This window comes from Babylonia areolata, chromosome 15, assembly GCF_041734735.1.
Source record: "Babylonia areolata isolate BAREFJ2019XMU chromosome 15, ASM4173473v1, whole genome shotgun sequence".
Classification (NCBI taxonomy): domain Eukaryota; kingdom Metazoa; phylum Mollusca; class Gastropoda; order Neogastropoda; family Buccinidae; genus Babylonia; species Babylonia areolata.
Window position 1 is genome coordinate 20,889,435 of NC_134890.1, and position 22,888 is coordinate 20,912,322.

At 44.3% G+C, this 22,888-nt stretch overlaps 1 protein-coding gene across 3 annotated transcripts; it reads right to left on the reverse strand.

The window, feature by feature from the left end:
* Positions 1–657: 657 nt before the first annotated feature.
* Positions 658–21,177, reverse strand: LOC143290481 (cyclic AMP-dependent transcription factor ATF-7-like). Of its 3 annotated transcripts, none has more exons than XM_076599970.1 (12): positions 21,128–21,177; positions 20,420–20,507; positions 19,182–19,287; positions 18,091–18,203; positions 17,101–17,480; positions 15,956–16,136; positions 15,243–15,491; positions 14,383–14,591; positions 11,825–11,899; positions 11,391–11,487; positions 4,780–4,897; positions 658–852 (listed from the first exon to the last, which is right to left on the reverse strand). In XM_076599970.1, the coding sequence occupies exons 2-12, from the start codon at positions 20,474–20,476 to the stop codon at positions 668–670; spliced, it is 1,770 nt and encodes a 589-aa protein (XP_076456085.1). In that variant the 5' UTR covers positions 20,477–20,507; positions 21,128–21,177; the 3' UTR covers positions 658–667. The 3 variants fall into 3 exon arrangements, with proteins under 3 accessions (XP_076456085.1, XP_076456086.1, XP_076456087.1); XM_076599971.1 differs by having other exon boundaries at positions 20,420–20,483; positions 21,128–21,165; XM_076599972.1 differs by lacking the exon at positions 658–852 and having other exon boundaries at positions 4,757–4,897.
* Positions 21,178–22,888: the final 1,711 nt, after the last annotated feature.

Genomic DNA, 22,888 nt, shown 5'->3' on the forward strand with positions numbered 1-22,888 from the left:
TCTTCACGACCAGTCGATGCTCTGTTCACCGTTTTCCCCAAGGCAAACTATGAATAAAAATCTACAGCCTGTCATCCCGGACGTCTGCCAAAGCACACATTGTGTGGAAACATGACGCACCTTCTTTCAAACACACACTGTTATGTGCATTGTGGAAACACCACAGCACTTTTCACCCTGTACCAAAAAAAGGAAAAAAAAAAAGACATCCATTCCCCTAATTCCTGGAGACAGTTTCAGGTTTTCTGTCGTAGCCTAATCACCACTGATCTGTTGCACCGATCTAGGGAATGAAGAAATCCACATCCAGAAACCAAGAAGAAAACTTCCTGTGCCTTTCATGGCTGACAGAACAAGGAGAATCTCTTTTTTTGCAGAAACTTTTTTTTTTTAATATAATCATTTTTATTTAAAGGAGAACTTCTTCCAACACAAACATTTCTTGACTGAATTTCCTTCATGTAGAAACTTTTCTCAGATGAAATTTCTCCCTGTAGAAACCTTTCCTGTGCCAAGAAAACAAGAACACTTCTTTCCGCACTCTCACAAACGTCGTCAAGGCCGATACCCGCAGCCTTTCTCACTCATCGCAAAGCCGTGGTCTCCGCAGCTCTCCTTGAGTGGGTGTGATGGATTCCGACGAGATCGTCGTCATGGTGACGGCCTGTCACTTGGCGCCCGTGTCCGACACAGAGGTGAGGGTGTATGTGGGGGTGTTGGTGACGATGGCTGGGATGGTGCTGACCTCCTGACCGTCGATGGTGACTGTGGTGGCCTGACCGCCTGCCGCCGCCGCCGCCACCAGCTGTGAGACGTTGATGGGCACGCTGTTGGACGACTCCACCATGGAGACTGGGGGACAGAAGGAAAAGGGCGGTTTAGTTTTCTGTTTGTTTGTTCGTTAACTTATTTAGTTGTTCTGCTGCATCTTGTGTGTGTGTGTGTGTGTGTGTGTGAGAGAGGGTTTTGTATTCTGTTTGTTCTTTTAGTCATTTAGTTGTTCTGCTGCATCTTGTGTCTGTCTGAGTATGCGTGTGTGCGTGCATACATGTGTATCTGTGTGTGTGTGTGTGTGTGTACACGCATGCTTTTGCAATTTCTTGCCAGATGTGCACAGCTCTAAAACTCTACCTGAGGAGTAAACCACAGAATTATTTCACATGCGTGGGAGTTACTGCAAAGTAAAGGGAATACCTTTTAAGCATTTCCGGCTATGTCTATACATTCAGTTTGGAAGAAGAACTTGTCAGTTTCATTTATATCTTCCAACGTTTTTCCGCTTCAATATGACAGGAAAGCCTTCTAAGGCTGTAAACTCCCTAGGGCCAAAAGGGTTAAAGCCTAGAGCTGAATACAATAAAACACTTCAAAGCCCAACCAGTGTTCTCTCTGGAGAATGAAAGAACCTTACAACAACAAGATTATTATCATAATGCAGATGTGACTCTCTTTCCCTGTATCTAAGTGATTATCATTACAATGCAGACTTGACTCTTTCCCTGTATCTAAGTGATTATCATTACAATGCAGACTTGACTCTTTCCCTGTATCTAAGTGATTATCATTACAATGCAGACATTACTGTTTCCCTGTATCTAAGCGATTATCATTACAATGCAGACTTGACTCTTTCCCTGTATCTAAGCGATTATCATTACAATGCAGACTTGACTCTTTCCCTGTATCTAAGTGATTATCATTACAATGCAGACTTAACTTTCTTTCCCTGTATCTAAACGATTATCATTACAATGCAGACGTGACTCTCTTTCCCTGTACCTAAGTGATTATCATTACAATGCAGACTTGACTCTTTCCCTGTATCTAAGTGATTATCATTACAATGCAGACTTAACTTTCTTTCCCTGTATCTAAGTGATTATCATTACAATGCAGACTTGACTCTTTCCCTGTATCTAAGTGATTATCATTACAATGCAGACTTGACTCTTTCCCTGTATCTAAGTGATTATCATTACAATGCAGACATTACTGTTTCCCTGTATCTAAGCGATTATCATTACAATGCAGACTTGACTCTTTCCCTGTATCTAAGTGATTATCATTACAATGCAGACGTGACTCTCTTTCCCTGTATCTAAGTGATTATCATTACAATGCAGACTTGACTCTTTCCCTGTATCTAAGCGATTATCATTACAATGCAGACTTGACTCTTTCCCTGTATCTAAGCGATTATCATTACAATGCAGACTTGACTCTTTCCCTGTATCGAAGCGATTATCATTACAATGCAGACTTGACTCTTTCCCTGTATCTAAGTGATTATCATTACAATGCAGACTTGACTCTTTCCCTGTATCTGAGTGATTATCATTACAATGCAGACTTGACTCTTTCCCTGTATCTAAGTGATTATCATTACAATGCAGACTTGACTCTTTCCCTGTATCTAAGTGATTATCATTACAATGCAGACTTGACTCTTTCCCTGTATCTAAGTGATCATCATTACAATGCAAACTTGACTCTTTCCCTGTATCTAAGTGATTATCATTACAATGCAGACTTGATTCTTTCCCTGTATCTAAGTGATTATCATTACAATGCAGACGTGACTCTCTTTGTGTGAACATCTCCCTGTACTGAAGCCTACAGTTGAAAAGAATAAAGTGATTAAAAGTCCACCCACTGTTCCCTGTGCATGAAATGAATCTTACAACATGATTATCATTATAATGCAGATGTGACTCTCTCTGTGTGTAGGCCTCCCTGTACTAAAGCCTATAGTTGAGAAGAATAAAATGCTTTGAAGTCCACCTCGTGTTCTTTCTGAATGTGATGAATGAACCTTACAACAACATGATTATCACTACAACAGTGAGAGTAACTGACTGCTGTGCAGGGTGTTGATTATCATTACAACAGTGATGGTGACTGATTATCACTACAACAGTGATGGTGACTGATTATCACTATGACAGTGAGAGTGACTGACTGCTGTGCAGGGTGTTGATTATCATTACAACAGTGAGAGTGACTGATTATGACTACAACAGTGAGAGTCACTATAACAGTGAGAGTGACTGATTATCACTACAACAGTGACAGTGAGAGTGACTATCATTACGTAAGTGAGAGTGACTGATTATCACTACAACAGTGAGAGTGAGTGACTGACTGGTGTGCAGGGCGATGATTATCATTACAACAGTGAGAGTGACTGATTATCATTACAACAGTGAGAGTGACTGATTATCATGACAACAGTGGGAGTGACCAATTATCATTACAACAGCGAGAGTGACTGATTATCATGACAACAGTGAGAGTGACTGATTATCACTACAACAGTGAGAGTGACTGATTATCATTACAACAGTGAGAGTGACTGATTATCACTACAACAATGAGAGTGACTGATTATCACTACAACAGTGAGAATCACTACAACAGTGAGAGTGACTGATTATCACTACAACAGTGAGAGTGACTGATTATCACTACAACAGTGAGAGTGACTGACTGCTATGCAGGGTGATGATTATCATTACAACAGTGAGAGTGACTGATTATCACTACAACAGTGAGAGTGACTGATTATCACTACAACAGTGAGAATCACTACAACAGTAAGAGTGACTGATTATCATCACAACAGTGACAGTGACTGACTGCTATGCAGGGTGATGATTATCATTACAACAGTGATGGTAACTGATTATCACTATGGCAGTGAGAGTGACTATCATTACGTAAGTGAGAGTGACTGGTTATCACTACAACAATGAGAGTGACTGATTATCACTACAACAGTGAGAGTAACTGACTGGTGTGCAGGGTGATGGTTATCATTACAACAGCGAGAGTGACTGATTATCATGACCACAGTGAGAGTGACTGATTATCACTACAACAGTGAGTGACTGATTATCACGGTGAGAGTCACTACAACAGTGACAGTGACTGACTGCTATGCAGGGTGATGATTATCATTACAACAGTGATGATGACTGATTATCACTATGACAGTGAGAGTGACTGATTATCACTATGACAGTGAGAGTGACTATCATTACATAAGTGTGAGTGACTGGTTACCACTTTGACAGTGAGAGTGACTGATTATCACTACAACAGTGAGAGTGACTGATTATCATTACAACAATGAGAGTGACTGGTTACTACTATGAGAGTGACTGATTATCATTACAACAGTGAGAGTGACTGGTTACTACTATGAGAGTGACTGATTATCATTACAACAGTGAGAGTGACTGGTTACTACTATGAGAGTGACTGATTATCATTACAACAGTGAGAGTGACTGGTTACTACTACGAGAGTGACTGACTTTCATTACAACAGTGAGATTGACTGGTTATCACTATGACAGTGAGAGTGACTGATATCACTACGACAGTGAGAGTGACTGATTATCACTACGACAGTGAGAGTGACTGACTTTCATTACAACAGTGAGATTGACTGGTTATCACTATGACAGTGAGAGTGACTGATATCACTACGACAGTGAGAGTGACTGATTATCACTACGACAGTGAGAGTGACTGACTTTCATTACAACAGTGATAATTACCACTACGACAGTGAAAAGTGACTGATTACCACTGCGACAGTGAGAGTGACTGACTTTCATTATAACAGTGAGAGTGACTGATTATCACTACAACAGTGAGAGTGACTGGTTACCACTACGACAGTGAGAGTAACTGACTTTCATAACAACAGTGAGAGTGACTGGTTATCACTACAACAGTGAAAGTGACTACCACTATGACAGTGAGAGAGACTGACTGGTGTGCAGTGCGAGCTGTCCCTGTGATTTCTGCTGCAGGGTGACGGGGCAGTCCTGGTGAGCCAGCAGTAATGTCTTCAGCTGGGCCACCTCCCCTCGTAACAGACTCACCTCACTCTGTGGGAGACACACACACATGTACACATACATATATACACGCATACATATATATATATATCACACACGCATACACACACATATATATATATATCACACACACATACACACACACACAGACATCACACACACACACACAGACATCACACACACACACACACACACACATACACTCTGAGTCAAATCTTCCATGAGAAGACAACACTGTAGCAGATGTGAAGCACACACCCACACACATACATAGATACACAGACGTTCACACACACATAAAATTAATACACACACACACACAAACACACACATTCTGAGTCAAACATTCCAAGAAAAGACAATACTATAGCAGATGTGAAGCATGCTCTTCTCTCTCACACACACGCATACATACTAAGAGTCAAATATTCTGTGATAAGACAATACTTCAGCAGATGTAAAGCACACACTCACACACACAGAGTCAAATATTCCATGAAAAGACAATATTGCAGCAGATGTGAAGTGCGTGCACACACACACACACACACACATACACACACACACATACACACACAATGAATCAAATATTCTAGGAGAAGAATACAGTGTAGCAGATGTGAATCTCACACACACCCACACACACAGTCATATATTCCATGAGAAGACAACAAGATGTCAAGCATATGTGAAGCGTGCACACACACATCACACCCACACACTCGAGTCAAATGTTCCATGAGATGAAAATGCTGTAGCAGATGTGAAGCACACTCACACACACAAAGTCGTGTATTCCATGAAGAGACAGAAACTATAGCAGATGTGAAGTACACACACACACACACACACAAATAGTTGTTGTCTCGTTCGTCATTTATCTTCTTCTTCTTCTTTTCGGTCGCACTTGTCACAGAGTCAGGCTGGCCTGCGAGACAAATGTCGTCGTGGCTTCCAGGTCTTGTCTGCAGCCGTAGAGCTTGGTGCGTAGTGGGGTCGCTTCTGGCCACACGGTGTCTCTCAGTCCCTGGTGGAGGGGACAAGTCTGCAGAACATGTTCTGGTGTTTGGTCTTCAAGACCACAGGGACAGGTCTGTGATGGTGCCAGCTTCAGCTTCTTGAACATGTGCGCGTTGAGGCGGCAGTGTCCTGTGCGTAAGCGCATAATTGCTACCTGCTGCCAGCGTTCAAGCTCGTGATATGCATCCCTTGTGGCTTGTGGTCGTAGTGCTGCCTTCACGAGGGACTTCTTTTCAGCGAAGGTAACACTGTTGTTTGGTTGTCTTTCTTTCGCTCCGAGTTTGGCGAGCTGGTCCGCAATTTCGTTGCCTGGAATTCCGCAGTGGGCTGGAACCCATTGCAGCACTACTCGTCGTTGCTGGGCAACTTCTTGTAGTTTCTCCTTGAGACGAGGAAGTTTATCTCTTGCAAGGGCTTCCAGGACAGACAACGCATCTGTCAGAAAGACAACTTGTGGGCATTCGCTCTCCGAGTCGTGAACCATTGAAGCGGCCTGTATGAGCGCCTGAACCTCAGCTGCGTAGTTTGAACAGTACTTTCCTGTGGGTATCCTTGCTGTGGATGTGTGGTGCTCAGGAGACTTCATGTACACTCCTGCTCCTCCGTCAGCAACAGCGTTGGTTGCAGAGCCATCTGTGTACACGTGAATCCAGGATTCTTCAGGGTACCTTTCAGCAATCATGGCTTGTGTCAGAGTGCGTTTGGCCGTGTCATCCTGAGAGTCTCCTGGAGCGACCTGAGGGACTGATGTTGAGATATGAAAACTTGTGGAGTCTTCATTCCATGGCTGCGGCAGGTCGTTGGGACTCAGTGGAAGCGTCGATGGAGGCACACCATCCCGGTGCGCCCTGGCAAGTCTCTTGCTTTCATGGATAAAGCTACTGCGCTTGAGGCGGTTCTTTGTCAGTCCGTTCATCCTCTTCTTCATCGGATGATCAGGCAGGCACTGGAACTTTTCTGCTTGGACCATGATTTTGGCGTCTCTCCTTTGTGCAAGGGGTTGTATGGCAGTAACCTCCTCCATGGCCTTGATTGGTGTGGATCGCATGGATCCGGTGATGATGCGTAGGGCTTGATTTTGGACCCTATCCAGAGACTGCTGGTGGGTCTTCGCTGCAGTAGACCAGGCTGTTGAGCCGTACTCAAGGTGGGGCCTGACGGTTCCCTGGTAGACGCGCTTGAGTATCGTTTCGTTTGCTCCCCAGCTGGTTCCGGCTAGCTTTCGCATGATGGCCAACTTGCGTCTGGCTTTTGCTTCAGCACGTTTGATGTGTGGCTTCCAGGTTTGTCTCTTGTCGAAGGTGACACCAAGATAGGTAGCCTCCTCGTCACTTCTCAGGGGTGTGTCGTCCAGTTTGATGGTTCCTGGTTTTTGTTTTGGTGACAGTGTGAAGAGTGTTGTAGAGGACTTTTCTTTGTTGATGGCTACACACCACTCCTCTGCCCATGCTGCTAAGCGGTCTGCTGCTAGCTGCATTCTGTAGGTGGCGGTAGTGGCATGTTCCTCCTTACACCACATCACTAGGTCATCAGCGTAGAGTGTAGCATGGATACCTTTGGGAAGTGTTTCAATGAGGTCATTGATGAAGATCAAGAAGAGGGAAGGGGAGAGGACTCCTCCCTGTGGAACTCCATGTCGCAGCAGTACTTTCTTGCCTTTGTGTCCGTCAACTGTGACCCTTGCCCTGCGGTTGTGGAGATAGGATCTGATCCAGCGCAGCATGTTCCCTGCGACCCCACATCTCTGCAGCTTCACGAGGAGGCCGTCAGTCCAGACTTTATCAAAGGCCTTTTGCAGATCAATCCAGGCAGCAAGAACTACCTTCTGCTCCTGGAACGCATCTTCTATTTCTTGTGCGAGGTAGGTAGCTTGGTCCTCTGTGCTGTGAAACTGACGAAAGCCTGCCTGTTCAGAAACCAGGATGTTTTCAGTCTCGAGATACCAAAGCAGGCGCTGGTTCACCATCCTTTCTAGGGTCTTCACAACGCAGCTGGTCAGGCTGATTGGTCTGTAGCTGGCCGCCTTCTTCTTGTCCTTTCCTTTCTTAAGGATAGGAATCATGATGGCTTCTCGCCAGACTTGAGCCAAGGTCCCAGTTTCCCAGCTGTGGTTGTAAACCTCCAGAAGTTTCAGGACGGCGGTGTTGCCGAGGTGCTTCAACATCTCGTTAGTGATCCCATCTGGCCCTGGGGATTTCCTGGTTTTTAGTTTCCTCAGAGCTGTCTGAAGCTCGTAAAGAGTGAGGGGCTGCTTCATGAGTTTCACACCGGTGTTGTGGGTCCGTTCTCTCTGTTCCCTTCTTGCTTCTCTTGTTTGGAGAGGGCTGACAGGTACATTGCTCTCCTCTGCGTAATTGTCAGCAAAGCGGTTGGCTGCGCGTCGTCCTGTCAGTAACTCTCCGTTCTTCTCCAGCGTAGTTGTTTGAGCTCTGCTGCCTTCATCATTGAGTTGACCTACAACTTTCCACAGCTTCCTTCCATCTTTCTCAAGGTTCAGCGCCGCTGTCTTCTCTCTCCAGCTCTGGCGTCTCGCTTGTACTTTTGCCTTGAGGAATTTGGCTTTCGTCTGCTGAAGTCGCAGGTGGTTCTCATCTGATGGATTTCTTTCTGCTTCCTGTCTGGCTTCTGTCATCTCGTCCTGAAGTTCTTGAAGCTGGTTTGACCAGTAGGGTTTGTAGTCTTTGCGAGCTCCACGTGGAATACATTCTTGGGCTGCTTGAAGGATGCAGCCGTTCAGCTCTCTGACAATGTTATTGATGTCTCTGCCGTGGACGTGGATGTCCCTGGTAAGAGCATTGGTGCGGTGTCTGAAGAGACCCCATTTGGCCTTCTTGTAATTCCAGCGTGGGGGCACTGGAGTGTTGGTGGTGTTCCTGTTGATAGTGATGAACACTGGCCTGTGATCGCTGCCTCCCAGCTGATCCCCTACTTTTCTGCTAACGTCTCCGTGGAGGTCGTCAGTGCAAAAGGCAAGGTCAGGGGTAGTGGTGGAGCGCCATCGTCTGGAATAGAAGGTTGGGGTGTCGCTTGGGGAGTTGATGAGAAGGAGATGATGGTCGTCTTGCCAGTCTTCCACTTCTTCACCTCGGCGGTCCATATGGTCGTAACCCCAGCTCTGGGAGTGGCTGTTGAAGTCACCCACAGCAAGAAAACTTGCGTCTGGGACCTCTATGGTGTCGAGGGACAGTGGACGGTCGTCGGGGCAGTAGAAGTTCAGGATGTGCAACTCTGTGTCATTCAGTTTGGCCCTAATCGTTTGGTACTCGGCATTCTCCATGTGGACGGCTGATTCGCAGGAGTGTATGTTGTTCCTAACAAGGGTCAGGATACCACCTTTGCGTCTTTCTGCTCTGTCCGACCTGAAGCACTGATAGCCTCTGACTTTGAATGCTTTTCCGCTTTGCAGGTGGGTTTCTTGAATGCAGCAGATGTTGATGTTTTTCTCATGCAGGAGGTGTTCTAGCTCCGTTTTTTTGTTCATGACTCCTTCTGCATTCCAATGCATAACCATGAAAGGTTGACGCTTCTTGGATGAAGTTGATGTGCTGCTAGTCGCATTCCTCCGCCGTCTCCTGGCGTGCCAAGACGGACGAGGGTGACCTCCAGTCGCTGAGGGCGGACTCCGTTGAGGCGCGGAGCCCGGCACTGCACCACCCTGGAGGGACCTCAGTGGGCGAGCGCCATCGGTTTCACATGATCTGTCCAACTCTGTCTCTTGTGCGTAATTGCATGGCACTGTGGTTTGTTAGAAGGCGCGCGCTGGCCCAGTACCGCTGTCTTCAGCCCTGTTCGTCATTTATCAGATGGATTCCCCCGTCTCATCGAAGAAGGCGGCAGTACGTCGCAGGTCCTCCAGTCCTCCGTACAGCTTCCAGGCCGCTGGGATTGGGTTGGGCCAGGTTTTCTCTCGGAGCGCTTGGTGGAGCGGGCAGGACTGCAGCAGATGTTCTGTTGTCTGGCTGCCTGTTCTGCAGGGGCACTGCTCTGTGTCGCTGATACAGAGTTTCGTGTATAGGTGGTGTTTCAGGCAGTTGTGGCCTGTCCTGAGCCTGAAAATGGCTACATGCTCTTGATGAGTCAGCAGAGTAATATGGGTCTGCTCTGTTGTGGTGTGGATGCTACTGCTTCCACTTGTTCTGCAGCTTGGCCTTAATGATGGTCCTGGATTCAGAGTAGCTGGTAGACCTGTCCATCTGCTCTTTCGTAGTGCCTTCCTTTGTCAGGGAGTCAGCAGTCTTGTTGCCAAACACGCTGCAGTGGGAGGGAATCCACTGCAGGGTGACTGTGTGACTTGTGCAGAGGGAGGCGAGGGAGGAGCACAGATCGTTGAGTTCTGGATCTCTGTTGGACCAAAGGGCCTGCAAGATGGATAGAGCGTTGGTCAGGAAGACAACGTTGTGGCTGGCGTAGGGGCTGACCTCGATGTGGGCTGCTGCTGTTTTCAAGGCTTCTGCTCCGGCTCTGTAACTGGTGGAGTACAGGCCGGTAGCGAGGCAGATCTTTTCTTCTCTGCCTCCTGGATACTGAACACAGACTCCTGCCCCTCCGTTCCGAATGGCATCTGCCACAGAGCCGTCAGTGCAGACATGAGTCCAGAACACCAGGGATGCTGCACTAGATGAGGGGAGGGGTTCCTTTGCTCCAGGCAGGGACGGCAAGATACCGGGGTATCACTCTGGGGGCATGGTCAAGGATATCCTGACGTTGCTGTTCTAGGATCCTGCTCTGGTGCATGAAGCTCCCTCTCTTCAGCCGTCCTTTTGTTGGCTGGGACAGTGTCCTTCATGGGGTGGCCTTGCAACCTCTTAAACTTAGCAGCCTGGGCCAGGAGTTTGGCGTCTCTGCGGTCTTCAAGGGGCTGGAGCTCTGTGATGGTTTCAAGCTCCTGAATTGGCGTAGACCTCATGGCCCCTGTGATGATACGGGTAGCTTGATTCTGAACCTTGCTGATCCGCTCGAAGTAGGACTTGGCCTTAGTGCCCCATGCAGTCATGCCATACTCCAGCACTGGCCTGACTCATCAGTGTACAGCCTCCTGAGGGTCGTGTTGTCTGCGCCCCATGTTGTTCCTGCCAGCTTCTTCATGAGGGCAAGTCGTACTTTAGCTCTTGATTCTGCTTTCTCTGCTTGCTTCTTCCACGTCAGGCGTTTGTCAAAAGTGACTCCCAGGTACATGGGGTTGTTCTCAGCAAGCAGAGTTTGTCCATTGATGTGCAGGTTGGCCTTCTGTTCTTTGGGTGAGAGGCTGAAAACAGTGTTAAGTGGTACACAAACAGTGAAACACGCACATTGTCAAATATCCCATGAGAAAACGAACTATATCAGATGTCAAAAGCAAAGTGAGTGTGTGTGTGTGTGTGTGTGTGTGTGTGTGTGTGTGTGTTTGTGTGTGTGTGTGTGTATGTGTGTGTGTGTGTGTGGGTGTGCATGCGTGTTTGGGTTATGCTCTTCATCACTGAATTGTTATTTCATGTGATATGCTTTGTGGTATAATCAACTGTACCTGTAATCGTGTGTTGGTCTGCTGCAGCTCCTCGGCCTTTTTCTCCAGGTTGCTGATCCACTGTTTCCGTTTGTTCCGACACCGTGCTGCCGCCGCTCTGCAATGTTGACACACACATCGTCAGTGTGACTGTCATTTTTTTCCCTTGGTGTGTGTGTGTGTGTGTGTGTGTGTGTGTGCATGCTGTGTGTGTGTGTGCATGCATGCGTGTATGTGTGTGTGTGTGTGTGTGTGTGTGTGTGTCTGTGTGTGAGTGTGTATGCATGCATGTGTGTGTTCATGCCTGGGTGCATGCATGCATGCATGTGAAAGTAACACAACATTAACCTGACAATACATCGACAATGAAAACATCGTTAGTGTGTTTTGTATGAAAGGTTGAAACCAATTGCTACACAAAATACCCACAAGAACACACATGACACAAACTTTACCTGTTTCTTTCCAAAAACTTTCGCCTCCTTTCATCAGGGTCTTCTGAGTCACTGGAACCATTTTTGGCTCGTTTGCTGCAGACAGGAAAGGTATTAAAAAGGACACTGCTTTGTTTCACATTTCCAAGAAGTATGAACTATGGAAAAACTACACTGTCCACACCATCATGAATAAATGTAGTTTTCCTAGGAAATAATGGAAATTACTAAATAATCATTTTTTAACACGTGTTCAAGCTGTCATATTAAGATTGATTTGAACAGGGTTCACACAGGTTTTCAATCATAAAACATTTAACCCTTCGCCTGCCAAGGGATTTAGCAAATAACTGAGACCTATTTGCCAGGATATTTTCACAAACAACAGACAGGTGTAGAAAAAATCATTCTGGATTAATTTCTCAACTGACATGGGTAAAAGTACATACAAAGAACATCTGATGAAGAAGTCCAGAAAATGACAAAAAATATGCAAGACTTTCTTGAATAAAATACAGGTAAAAGGACCAGCAAGTCAGCAGAAACAATGTGATAAGAAACTCTAGGGACGGCTGGACAGTACAAGGTCTTCAGAGATGAAACCCCCCTCAGTCAAGTGTTTCGGCCCTTAACTCCTTACTCTCTAAGGGGGCTGGGCTGCACCCAGGTCATGACTCCTGGATGCTCTTGTATTGCCGCCTTTTTTTCCTTTTTTTCTCTCCTGGTCCTCAGCAGGTTCGAACCTGCGCCTCCAGGGTGGTCGCCACTTCAGGACTGTCACCTTTTCTGGCAGACGTTTTAACCACTGAACAATTGTATGCCTACTTGAGTAGTGACCTGATCCGGCTGGAACTCTTTTCTGCTGCTTCTGCCATTGCCTTGAGAGCCCATGTCCTCTCTCTGCCAGAAATCGACAGCTGTTTCATGAGGCTGTAGGCAGATGCACCCACAAACCCTCTTGCACCAATCTCTATAGTGAGGACCTTGGCTTGGAAGCCAGATTCTCTCAGGCTGCTGGCTAGACTAGCATACTTCTCGGTCTTGTAGAAGTGGGCTTCCTCCATTCTGGTTTCGTATGGCACAGTAAGCTCAATTAGAATCTCTTGTTTCATTGCCTTGGAGTGGAGTACTATATCAGGTCTCATGCCGCTCTTGCTGATATTTCCGGGTGTTTCTTCTCCTCTGGTATGTCAACTGTGCATTCCCAATCTTCGGCACTGTCAAGCAGCCCATGTTTCCATGCTGTACATGTTACTGCTGTTCCTGGCCAGACTTTATTGCCTTCTGCATAGAGGAACTCTACTGGAACTTCTGGTGGTGTGGGTGCTCCTTGAACAGTGGTTACCACGTGTACAATTTGTTTTAGCACTTGGTTTTGCCTCCATGTGTACCGTCCTTGGCTCAATGCTGCTTTGCATGAGCTGAGGGCATGTTCCATTGTTTGCCATGGCAGAGTGGGCACGCAGGGTCATCTGCTTTCCCCCATTTCACCAAGTTTGTATTCAAGGGAAGGAGGTCGTACACAGATCTTAGGATGAAGCTGATCCTCAGAGGGGCCATGTTCCACATGTCATTCCAGCTGAGGCTCCTTTGGAGTGCATTTTCCCATGTTGTCCATGGCTCCTGCTGGCCTTCCTTCTGGACTCTTTTATCATCCTCTTCCTTCTTGATGAACAAAAAGAAAGGAAGAGACAACAGAAAAGTAAGTAAAAAAAAATTTTTTTGGAATAAAAAAAAAAGTAAGAAAGAAAGAGGGCGTTAGCAAAAAAATAACTTCTGGCACAGAATCTCCAGAAGGTGCGGGGATACTACTTAACACTGAAAAAGCCCCCAGCATCCTCATGTGCGACAGACATGGGGGGGGGGGGGGGTAGGGGAAGAGGGGCCTGGGGGGATGTTGGGGGCAGTCAGACATACTAAAATACTTCTAGTTTATTTGTCTATCATTTGTGTGTGTGTGTGTGTGTGTGTGTGCGTGCGTGAGTGTTTCAATTCCCCCCTCCACCCCTCCTTGTCACTCCTGTTCATGTATGGGTGAATGCTGTTCTGATTCAGACCCTTGAGACATCTCCATCACTATAATTCACTTGGGGGTTCTGATTCAGACCCTTCAGACATACCTATTTCCATGACACATGGGGGGTTCTGATTCAGACCCTTCAGACATACCTATTTCCATGACACATGGGGGGTTCTGATTCAGACCCTTCAGACATACCTATTTCCATGACACATGGGGGGTTCTGAATCAGACCCTTCAGACATACCTATTTCCATGACACATGGGGCGTTCTGAATCAGACCCTTCAGACATACCTATTTCCATGACACATGGGGGGTTCTGATTCAGACCCTTCAGACATACCTATTTCCATGACACATGGGGGGTTCTGAATCAGACCCTTCAGACATACCTATTTCCATGACACATGGGGGGTTCTGATTCAGACCCTTCAGACATACCTATTTCCATGACACATGGGGGGTTCTGAATCAGACCCTTCAGACATACCTATTTCCATGAGACATGGGGGGGTTCTGATTCAGACCCTCAAGATATCTCCATCACTGTGACTCACCTGGGGGGTTCTGATTCAGACCCTTGAGACATCTCCATCAGCAGATCCATCTGAGGAGCATCCAGCGACATCATCAGTGGAGACATCTGAGACTGCACGGTTGGGGCCACCGCACTGGGCTCTGTCTTCACTGACGAACTGACCACGCCTAACTGCTGTTGTTGTTGCTGCTGCTGCTGCTGCTGGGCCTGTAGTGTCTGTTTTAATCTCTGTGGACAAACATGTTGAGTATTGTATTGTTTAGTACTGTATTAGCTCTTTTGTCACAACAGATTTGTCTGTGTGATGTCCAGGTTGCTCTACCCAGGGTGAGTGTATTGGTATAATGCACCATCAGAAATTGTTTTATTATTTATTCAAAATAATTCTTTTCTGTTGGCAAGTGTACTTTTTTTTTTTCCTATCGAGCTCATAGTTGATTGCTCTAAAGACTTTTGTCAGGGGAACCCTTTTGTTCCATGAGTTCTTTTGTGTGTGCTAAGTCCTAAAACTGAAAGTGAAACTAAACCAAACCAGAGTGGACCTCCAGAGCAGCACTGTCATTACTCCATCACAATTCATCTTGATCAAAATATAGAAAACAAAATGCACTGAAAAATTCTGGGGCACCAGGGAAAGAAAAAATCCTAGTGCCATTAGGAATTTTTTTTTTTTTTTTTTTTCAGTTTTGGTTTCAAGGTGTCAAAGAGACAATTCTTTTTCAAACCAATAGAGTCTTAAAGTGTTGAAGTGTGCAGACCGATCCGTATATGCTACACATCTGTTGTATAAAAACACACACACACACAAATACAACAACATCAAAAAACATACACAAAAACAACAACAAAACCAACAGCAGAAAAGCTGTAACCACCCACCTGTTTCAAAGCCATAGTGGAGTTGGTAGTGGCTGGGGGAGAGGGCGTCACAACCTGCCGCATCTCTAACTTGGTTGGCTGGGACTGCGCTGCCAAGGATGCTGGCATCGGCTGGGCTGGCTGTGTCTGTTGCTGCTGCTGCTGTTGTTGTTGCTGCTGTTGCTGGCCAGAGGCTGCAGGCAGCACGGTGCTGATTGTGGCTGGAATGTGTACAGGGACGGTCTGGCCAGTTGGGAGCTGCAGATACACCTGAGTAAAACAGACAGAAACAAAAACTTTAAAAAAAACTTGTGTGTACATTTGTAAGAACATGTGCATGTGTACACACCCACGCCATGTGATAAGCTGTTGAAATTAAAAAACAAAGTCAGAAACTGACAGAGTGGAAGTTTTCACATACTCATTCAAACCAATTAACACAGAAGAAGAAACATGATGATTGTTAAGTTGATGCTGGATGCCAATCAACAGAAAGATGATGATGATGATATGGATACTTCTATAGCGCCTATCCTCGGTCAGAGACCAAGCTCTAAGTGCTTTGCAAACACGGAGAGATTTGCACAACAGGCTGCCTACCTGGGTAGAGCCGAACGACAGCTGCGAATTTGGATGCTCATCATTTGTTTCCTGTGTCATTCAGTCAGGTTTCAGTCACGCACACATACACACAACAAACAATACCCAGTGACACTAACTGACCACACGCTGACCTGCATGGTACAGGACTGCACCCCCTGGGAAGAGGGTGTCTCCGACGAGGACTGCAGTTGTTGCTGGGCTGTTGGTGGGGGTGTCGTTGTCGTCGTCAGCACTTGCTGACCCAACATGGCGCCCGTCACGGGTGGTGTCAGGATCACCTGTTGTGTGGTGGTCCCTGTCGCTGGTTTGCTCCTGTGAATAAGAAGGAAGATGAATTTTAGAGATAGAAAGGGTACTGCATTGTATTATATTGAACTGTATTGTAATGTATTGTACTGTTTTGTATTGTATCATATTGTACTGTATTGCACTGTATGGTATTGTATTGTATTGCATTGTTTTGTACTGAATTGTATTGTATGACTCTTTTGTCACAACAGATTTTTCTGTGTGAAATTCAGACTGCTCTCTCCCCAGGGAGAGCGCAACACAACAGTTAGACAGCCACCTATTTTTTTTCTGCCTGTATGTGAATTTTTTTTTCAACAGAATTTTGCCAGAGACAGCCCTTTTGATGCTGTGGGTTCTTTTAAGTGCGCTAAATGCATGCTGCATATGGGACCTGTTGTTGTCTCATTCGTCATTTATCAGATGGATTCTCCTGTCTCCTCGACAAAGGCGGCAGTACGTCGCAGGTCCTCCAGTCCTCTGTAGAGCTTCCGGGCTGCTGGGATTGGGTCGGGCATATGGGACCTCAGTTTAGCATCTCATCCGAATGACTAGCATCCAGACAACCACTCAAGGTCTAGTGGCAGGGAGAAATAATACTGGTCAGTGTGGGATTCAAACCCGAGTGCTCAGATTCTCTTACTTTCTAGGCATACACATTACCACTAGGCTACCACTATACTACCAGGGTTTCCTCTGTGTGTTCTCATGGTGACCTAACTCTGAGACCTCAATGAGGACTACCAGTGCTGGACTAAGATAGAACAAACTGTGATCTGGTTGTGAATGGTGGTTTGAGATAAGCGACATGAGACTGATACCACTGAAACTATGCAACAGAACCAGCATTAAAAAAAAGAAAAAAGGGCAAGATATCAGCAATATCGGGGTAATGTTGCTTTCACTGCAGCAGCATGAACACTGTCTTTCTATTACTCCCACCCCGACCCCTTTCAAACTTATTACCACAAGAAAAACCCACATATACCCAGGTAACGTAGAAGACACTGCTTGCGTCACGACAATGTCTTGAGACGACACGACAGGGATGGTGGAGGGGACGGTCTTCGAGGGGGACTGAGTGCTGTCCGCGATGGAGATGACGCTGACCTCTTCCGTCTCCCCTGTTGTGGAGGAGGCCTGCATGCTGACCTTTTCCTTCGACCTCTGACCCGAGAGGTCAAGGGCGAAGCCATCACTGGACAAAACCAGGCCATCCTTGTGGAGCACGACGGAGGAAGAGGTGGGGGACTGCACCCCTTTCTCCACATCGTGTAAGAGGAAAGTTCCTGGGGGTTTGTCTGTCAGGGGAGGGGGTACCGGCGTATTCAGCTCGTTGGACTGTGGGCCCGGCAGTGGCACACCTGGCTGTGAAGTAAACCAGAACTGATCCACTTACGATTAAGAACAGTTAAAAAAAAAAAAAAAAAATCCTCGTTTTTCTTTTCTTTTTCACATGTTACACATGTTGTACTGTATGCCAAAAACCAAAAACAAACAAACAACCCCCCCCCTTCCCCCCTCCCCCTCCAAAAAAAAAATCTAAAGGGGGAGTTCCCCCTTTATTTTATCACTCCTGCTCCTTCCCTCCACAGGAAACGATACAGTGTAACAAAATTATGCAGTAAACAATTTCTCAAAATCAAAACAAGCCACATGTATACACTGCTAAGATCTGTCTCCTAAAAAGGAACTTGGTCTTCGACATTCTGACTGGAATATCAGAATATATGTTTCAAATATTAAACAGGCTTCCCCCAAAACAATCTGTAGGCAAGACACAGCATCTTAAATTTTTATATAGTTATTAATGATATGTATAATCCTTAAAGAAGCCTTGCTAATACTACTATAATTTTAGAAGTACCAGAGGCAGAATGCATAAAGTTATGAACTCATAAATGTATTATGACTGTAGCAAAAGCAGCGGCAATAATGCAAATTACAGAAAAACAAAGCAGCAATAACTGCAACATACTTCTGCATCTGAAGCTTTTTTAAAGGCCTCCTCAAACGGATTCTTGCTGAGTTCCTGGAACAGTCCTATCTCCTCACAATTCTTCAAAAATTTGGTTGGTGTTGGTGTCTGATCTGTGGAGAAATAAACAATATCATTTTATACAGTGCTGCAGGATACAGAACAGAGCAGTAATTGTACCAAACTCCTGGGAAAAAGACGGCGATACCAACTTTATAAATCCCTCAGACATGACTTTATTTCTTATCAGGTTTATAACCATAAATAAATGAATGGCATTTGTCAAGTGCATTTCTCTAAGTGAATTTAGACTAAATACGCAGGATTTACTTTAGAAATGAATGGCATTTGCAAAGTGCATTTCTCTAACTGAATTTAGACTGAATGCGCTGGATTAACTTATCTACCGTGCAGCAAAAATAGCAGCAAATAAATGGATCTCATAAATATCTACAAATCTAATCGGTAGGTAGGAGGTAAAAACAACAAATAAATCTTACACGTTATCCACAATGTTGAAGGATGAAAAAAAACAAAAAAAAAACAACAAAAAAAACAAGGGAAGCTTTGCAAAGGAAACAAACTGAAGACAGGAGAGCATGTGAAGACTTTAATTTTCACCAAGTCTATCCCATATAATGCAAGCCCCCCTTTTTTTCAGTTAGAATGCAACACACAAACCAATAGTGAAGTTAAGGCTGCCAGTCAAGCAACTGTTTCTTTTCTGTTTTTTCTCTTTTTTTAAACAGCAACATACAAGAAATGTTACATTACACACACAAAAAACAACTCAACCTTAAAACTTCAGCCTGTAATGAAAAGAGGATTTTAAAACTAGGAAACACTTAGTTAACTGCAATTTCACTCTTCTGCAAAAGATCCCAAGTCAACTTTTCAACTGAAGATCTCAGTTGCAGGACAACTGGACGCACTTGTAGCGATTTCAGCAGCCTAATCATTGCCTGCAGCAGTAGAAGTCATGCCTTAATCCTGAAGTATAAAGGATCTTGTCTTGGTGTTCTTCATTATGCTGACTGTGTTGGTGCTTGTGCTTAGTCCTGAAGAAGCACAGACTTTATTCTCCAACCCACCTGGAATATTGAGGCCTGGTGACCCACTGTAACCACCTGGGTTCAGAGCCAGAGACATCTCATGCTTCCTCATGTGCACATTCAAGTGATCCTCGTTGGTGAAACGCTGCAACACAACATAAAAATCAACAAAATTTACACCTTCACTCATCTTCTGAAGATACACATTGTACCAAAATATACTTAAACAAACTGTGGTTTCCAGTTCTGTGTTTAAAATGGCAACTGTAAGTGTGACCCATACAGTGAAGTACTACTAAAAATAACCCACTTGTAATATCTAAAATGAAAACTGGAAATCACACCACAATACTGTAGAACATAATATGGTGACAGTTCTGTGAATTATCTTTATGTACATACACAAACACATACAAACAGACTTGCACACACATAGAGAAATACATACATCAATAAAACATCCATCCCTTTCTCAAGCAATCATGACATACTAACTTCCCAACCCTCACACATGAATGCAACGAGACACATATCCACATGCATCTACGCGCAAAAACACATGCACACAAACACACCATAAGCATGTTTGCGTATGCACACTTGACCACACTCATTGACACTGTCACATCTGCAAATGCACACCCCTGCCCCCCGCTCCCTCCATAAACATGCATGTTTGCAAATGCACACCTGACCATACCCACTGTCACATCTGCTGCACCAACAACCATTACCTACTTGCCAGAGCAAATGCACACGATCTGGTCTCTCCTCTGACTGCCTCATTGTTACACAAACACACATTCATGCTTAATTTGCACACAGGTATACATATCCAACACAAACACTACATCACTTTGCCTTCAAACAGTTATGGCCCTGTCTACTTCCTACTAAGCCCTCAGTCTCACACAAAAACATGCACGACAGATTTAGTATATACTGGCAGCCTACTATTAGTACTAATGTTAGCAAACACACACACACTCACACACACACCACCACCACCTTCTCATTCATCTATATGTCTTCCTATCTTCAATAAATTGCGGTCAAAGCTTATAAATTCAGTTTGTTTTTGACTGTGACATCTGCTGCTAACAAGTCTCAGCCTGCTTCTGTTTGCCTCACTAAGCTGCTTGCTTGCTTTTCTTCACTTCAAACAAGGCGCCTGCCAGACCTGTAATCTACCCTATCATCATCAACTAGACCAAACAGTTACTTTTAGTGTTAAGACTAAAGTTAATTTACTAATTTCTAAATATTTCAAAACTTACCATAGCACAGCCCAAGGCCGAGCAGACAAACGGCTTGTTATCATCCACATCACACATTCTTCTGCTGCAACAACAGCCAACACAATTCCTGAGGAATAAAAGACAGAAATACCAGAAAAAAAGAAGAAAACCCAACCTCTGCATCTCTCCTCTTCCCCATTAGAGAAAAGTAGGTCTGACCTGTGGTTTTCTCAACACACGGTCACTGATCTGGTTAAATCCTAGGAGAGATATGTACACATGCAGCAGTACTAGCAACAATAGCAGTAGATGATTAAAATTAAAAAAAAAAATTTTAATGATGAGGTGAGGGGTGCAAGTTCTCTCAAATAAGACTACGAAACTTTAGTTTGGATTATGAGCACAAGCAAAGAGACGAAGTTCGATTGAAAATATAATGCTTTTCACAAAACCAACTACTACCCAAACAAACGAATGACTGTAGAGAACATTTGGGCATAAGTTGAAAAATAGCGTATGTCTTCACAGGTGTCAATAAATGGATTTGTGGACAGAAATCAATCCATTCCGAGTTTCTTTATCGCTTTTGTTCCTTCCTCATTTCCGTGTTAACACCCATCGTACTGATTGAGAGACATCTTAAACAAAACACCTTCAAAAAGAAATAACTTAGATTTGAATTACTCAACAACAAGCAATCACGATATCTTTTAATCTAATTCATAAATAACAAAAATCATAACAAACCTTCAGAGGTATACACAAACTTGTCAACCTATTTACTGAGCGCACAAAATCACCTGGAGGGGGCGCTGAATCACTTCCGGGAAAACCGAAACTTTCAAGTGGTTGTGTGTTTTTACTAAAAGTTTGGCCCTTTATGTTAAAAAATATGATAGGTAACCGTTATTAAATCTTTAACGTTATGGTTATGTCTACGAAGCACTTTTATTTTTCTTGGAATACTTGATTATTATGGGAAATTCGTGTTGTTATGTACCAACACATAGCAGACGAAATACACGCAAATCTTGGCAACTAAACACTAACAAACCAAGACGATTTACCTCCCTTGTACCATTTCAGGCAGGTTATAACAAACATTCACAAAACACTGTTTTTGTCTTGCATTTTGGATGAACGCTCGGTTATCAATTTATCATTTTAAAAGAATCAAAAAGTACATGAATTATTCTGACAGACTGAACAGAAAACGGGGACTGGACATGAGTTGTTGTGACAAAAAATGTCAGAGATCTATGATTGTGTTCAGTGTCAGATTTGAAGCTGATAATAGAAGAAAGTTTGTTAAATATCTTGCAATGAGCAGGGGGCCAATACAATTATTTCAAAAGAAGTGAAGTGTGTTCACATTTTCATAATCAGTTTTGCGGATTCTGGATCTGTTTGACTTGCGAAGCGGGTACTTTGGGGTGCTAGCAGGGAGGGCACGACTGATACAGTTTATTTCTTGTGTTTTTCTCTGATGGTGTGGCGTTAAGCCATGTGCCGCGTTCTGTTTCATACGCGTTTAGCATACATATGTTTTATCATAGTTGTGAACTCAGTTGTGTTTGATGAGTAAATCGCATCAGTGGAAAAAAAAGAAGAGACAGAAATAAATAAATAAATAAATGAATAACTGGAATAAAATGAAACAAAACAACTGAAAGGAAACATAGATATGAAAATGGTCCGGAGAAGTCAATTGGATATATATTACAACTGAGCTCTTCACGAGAATAAATCAAAGCTGTGTTTTGTCAGTTCAGTAACATAATTATGTATTAGTATTCATGATTTCTTTATTTATTCATTTTAAAACACCCTTTATTTCTCAACTGAACACTGAAACGATTTTATCTTTTTGGAGAGATGAATTATAATTCCACGGAATATTTTTCATGGCTCCCCCCCCCCCCCCCCCCAAAGGTAAGTGTTAATGCTTACGTTGAATGACAAGTTTGGATCTTTTTTTTTGTTTTTTGTTGTTGTTTTTTTGTGCGACATGTACACTTTATTCGACGGACCACATGGCATGTACACTTTCTCCTTTCTTATAACCCAATGATATTGCAAGCATACAAAATCAAACAATGAAAATTATAATATGAAACGATGACATTATAAGCTTACAAATCAATCAGATCTGTTTCTGTGTGTGTACGCGTGTGCGCGCGTGTGTTTTATTGATTTAGTATCTTCTTCTTCAGTTTTCACTTGGCTTTGTGAAGAATCATCGAGGTGCCGCACAGAAGAACTGTTCACCAACTTCCTCAGTCCAGGTTTGTCAGCGGTGTGTCAAAGTCTGGGCCTCTGCAGATGGTTTTCCTATCTATTCTGCGATGGCTCCCCCCCCCCCCCTCTTTGCTCTCTCTCTCTCTCTCGTGTGTGTGTGTGTGTGTGTGTGTGTGTTAATTTTTACCATGCTTATGCCCTTATGTAGTATTGTATTCGTATGCTATGACTTTAACTCACTCAGTACGGCCAGTCCTCTCTTCTCCTCTA

Excerpts from the sequence above, each read along its gene's own strand:
- LOC143290481 (XM_076599970.1), bottom strand. The coding sequence starts at position 20,476 with ATGTGTGATGTGGATGATAACAAGCCGTTTGTCTGCTCGGCCTTGGGC. Across the intron at positions 14,592-15,242 it reads CCACTATGGCTTTGAAACAG|AGATTAAAACAGACACTACA; the intron begins GTGGGTGGTTAC and ends GTTTGTCCACAG. Across the intron at positions 11,488-11,824 it reads AAGTTTTTGGAAAGAAACAG|AGCGGCGGCAGCACGGTGTC; the intron begins GTAAAGTTTGTG and ends TCAACATTGCAG.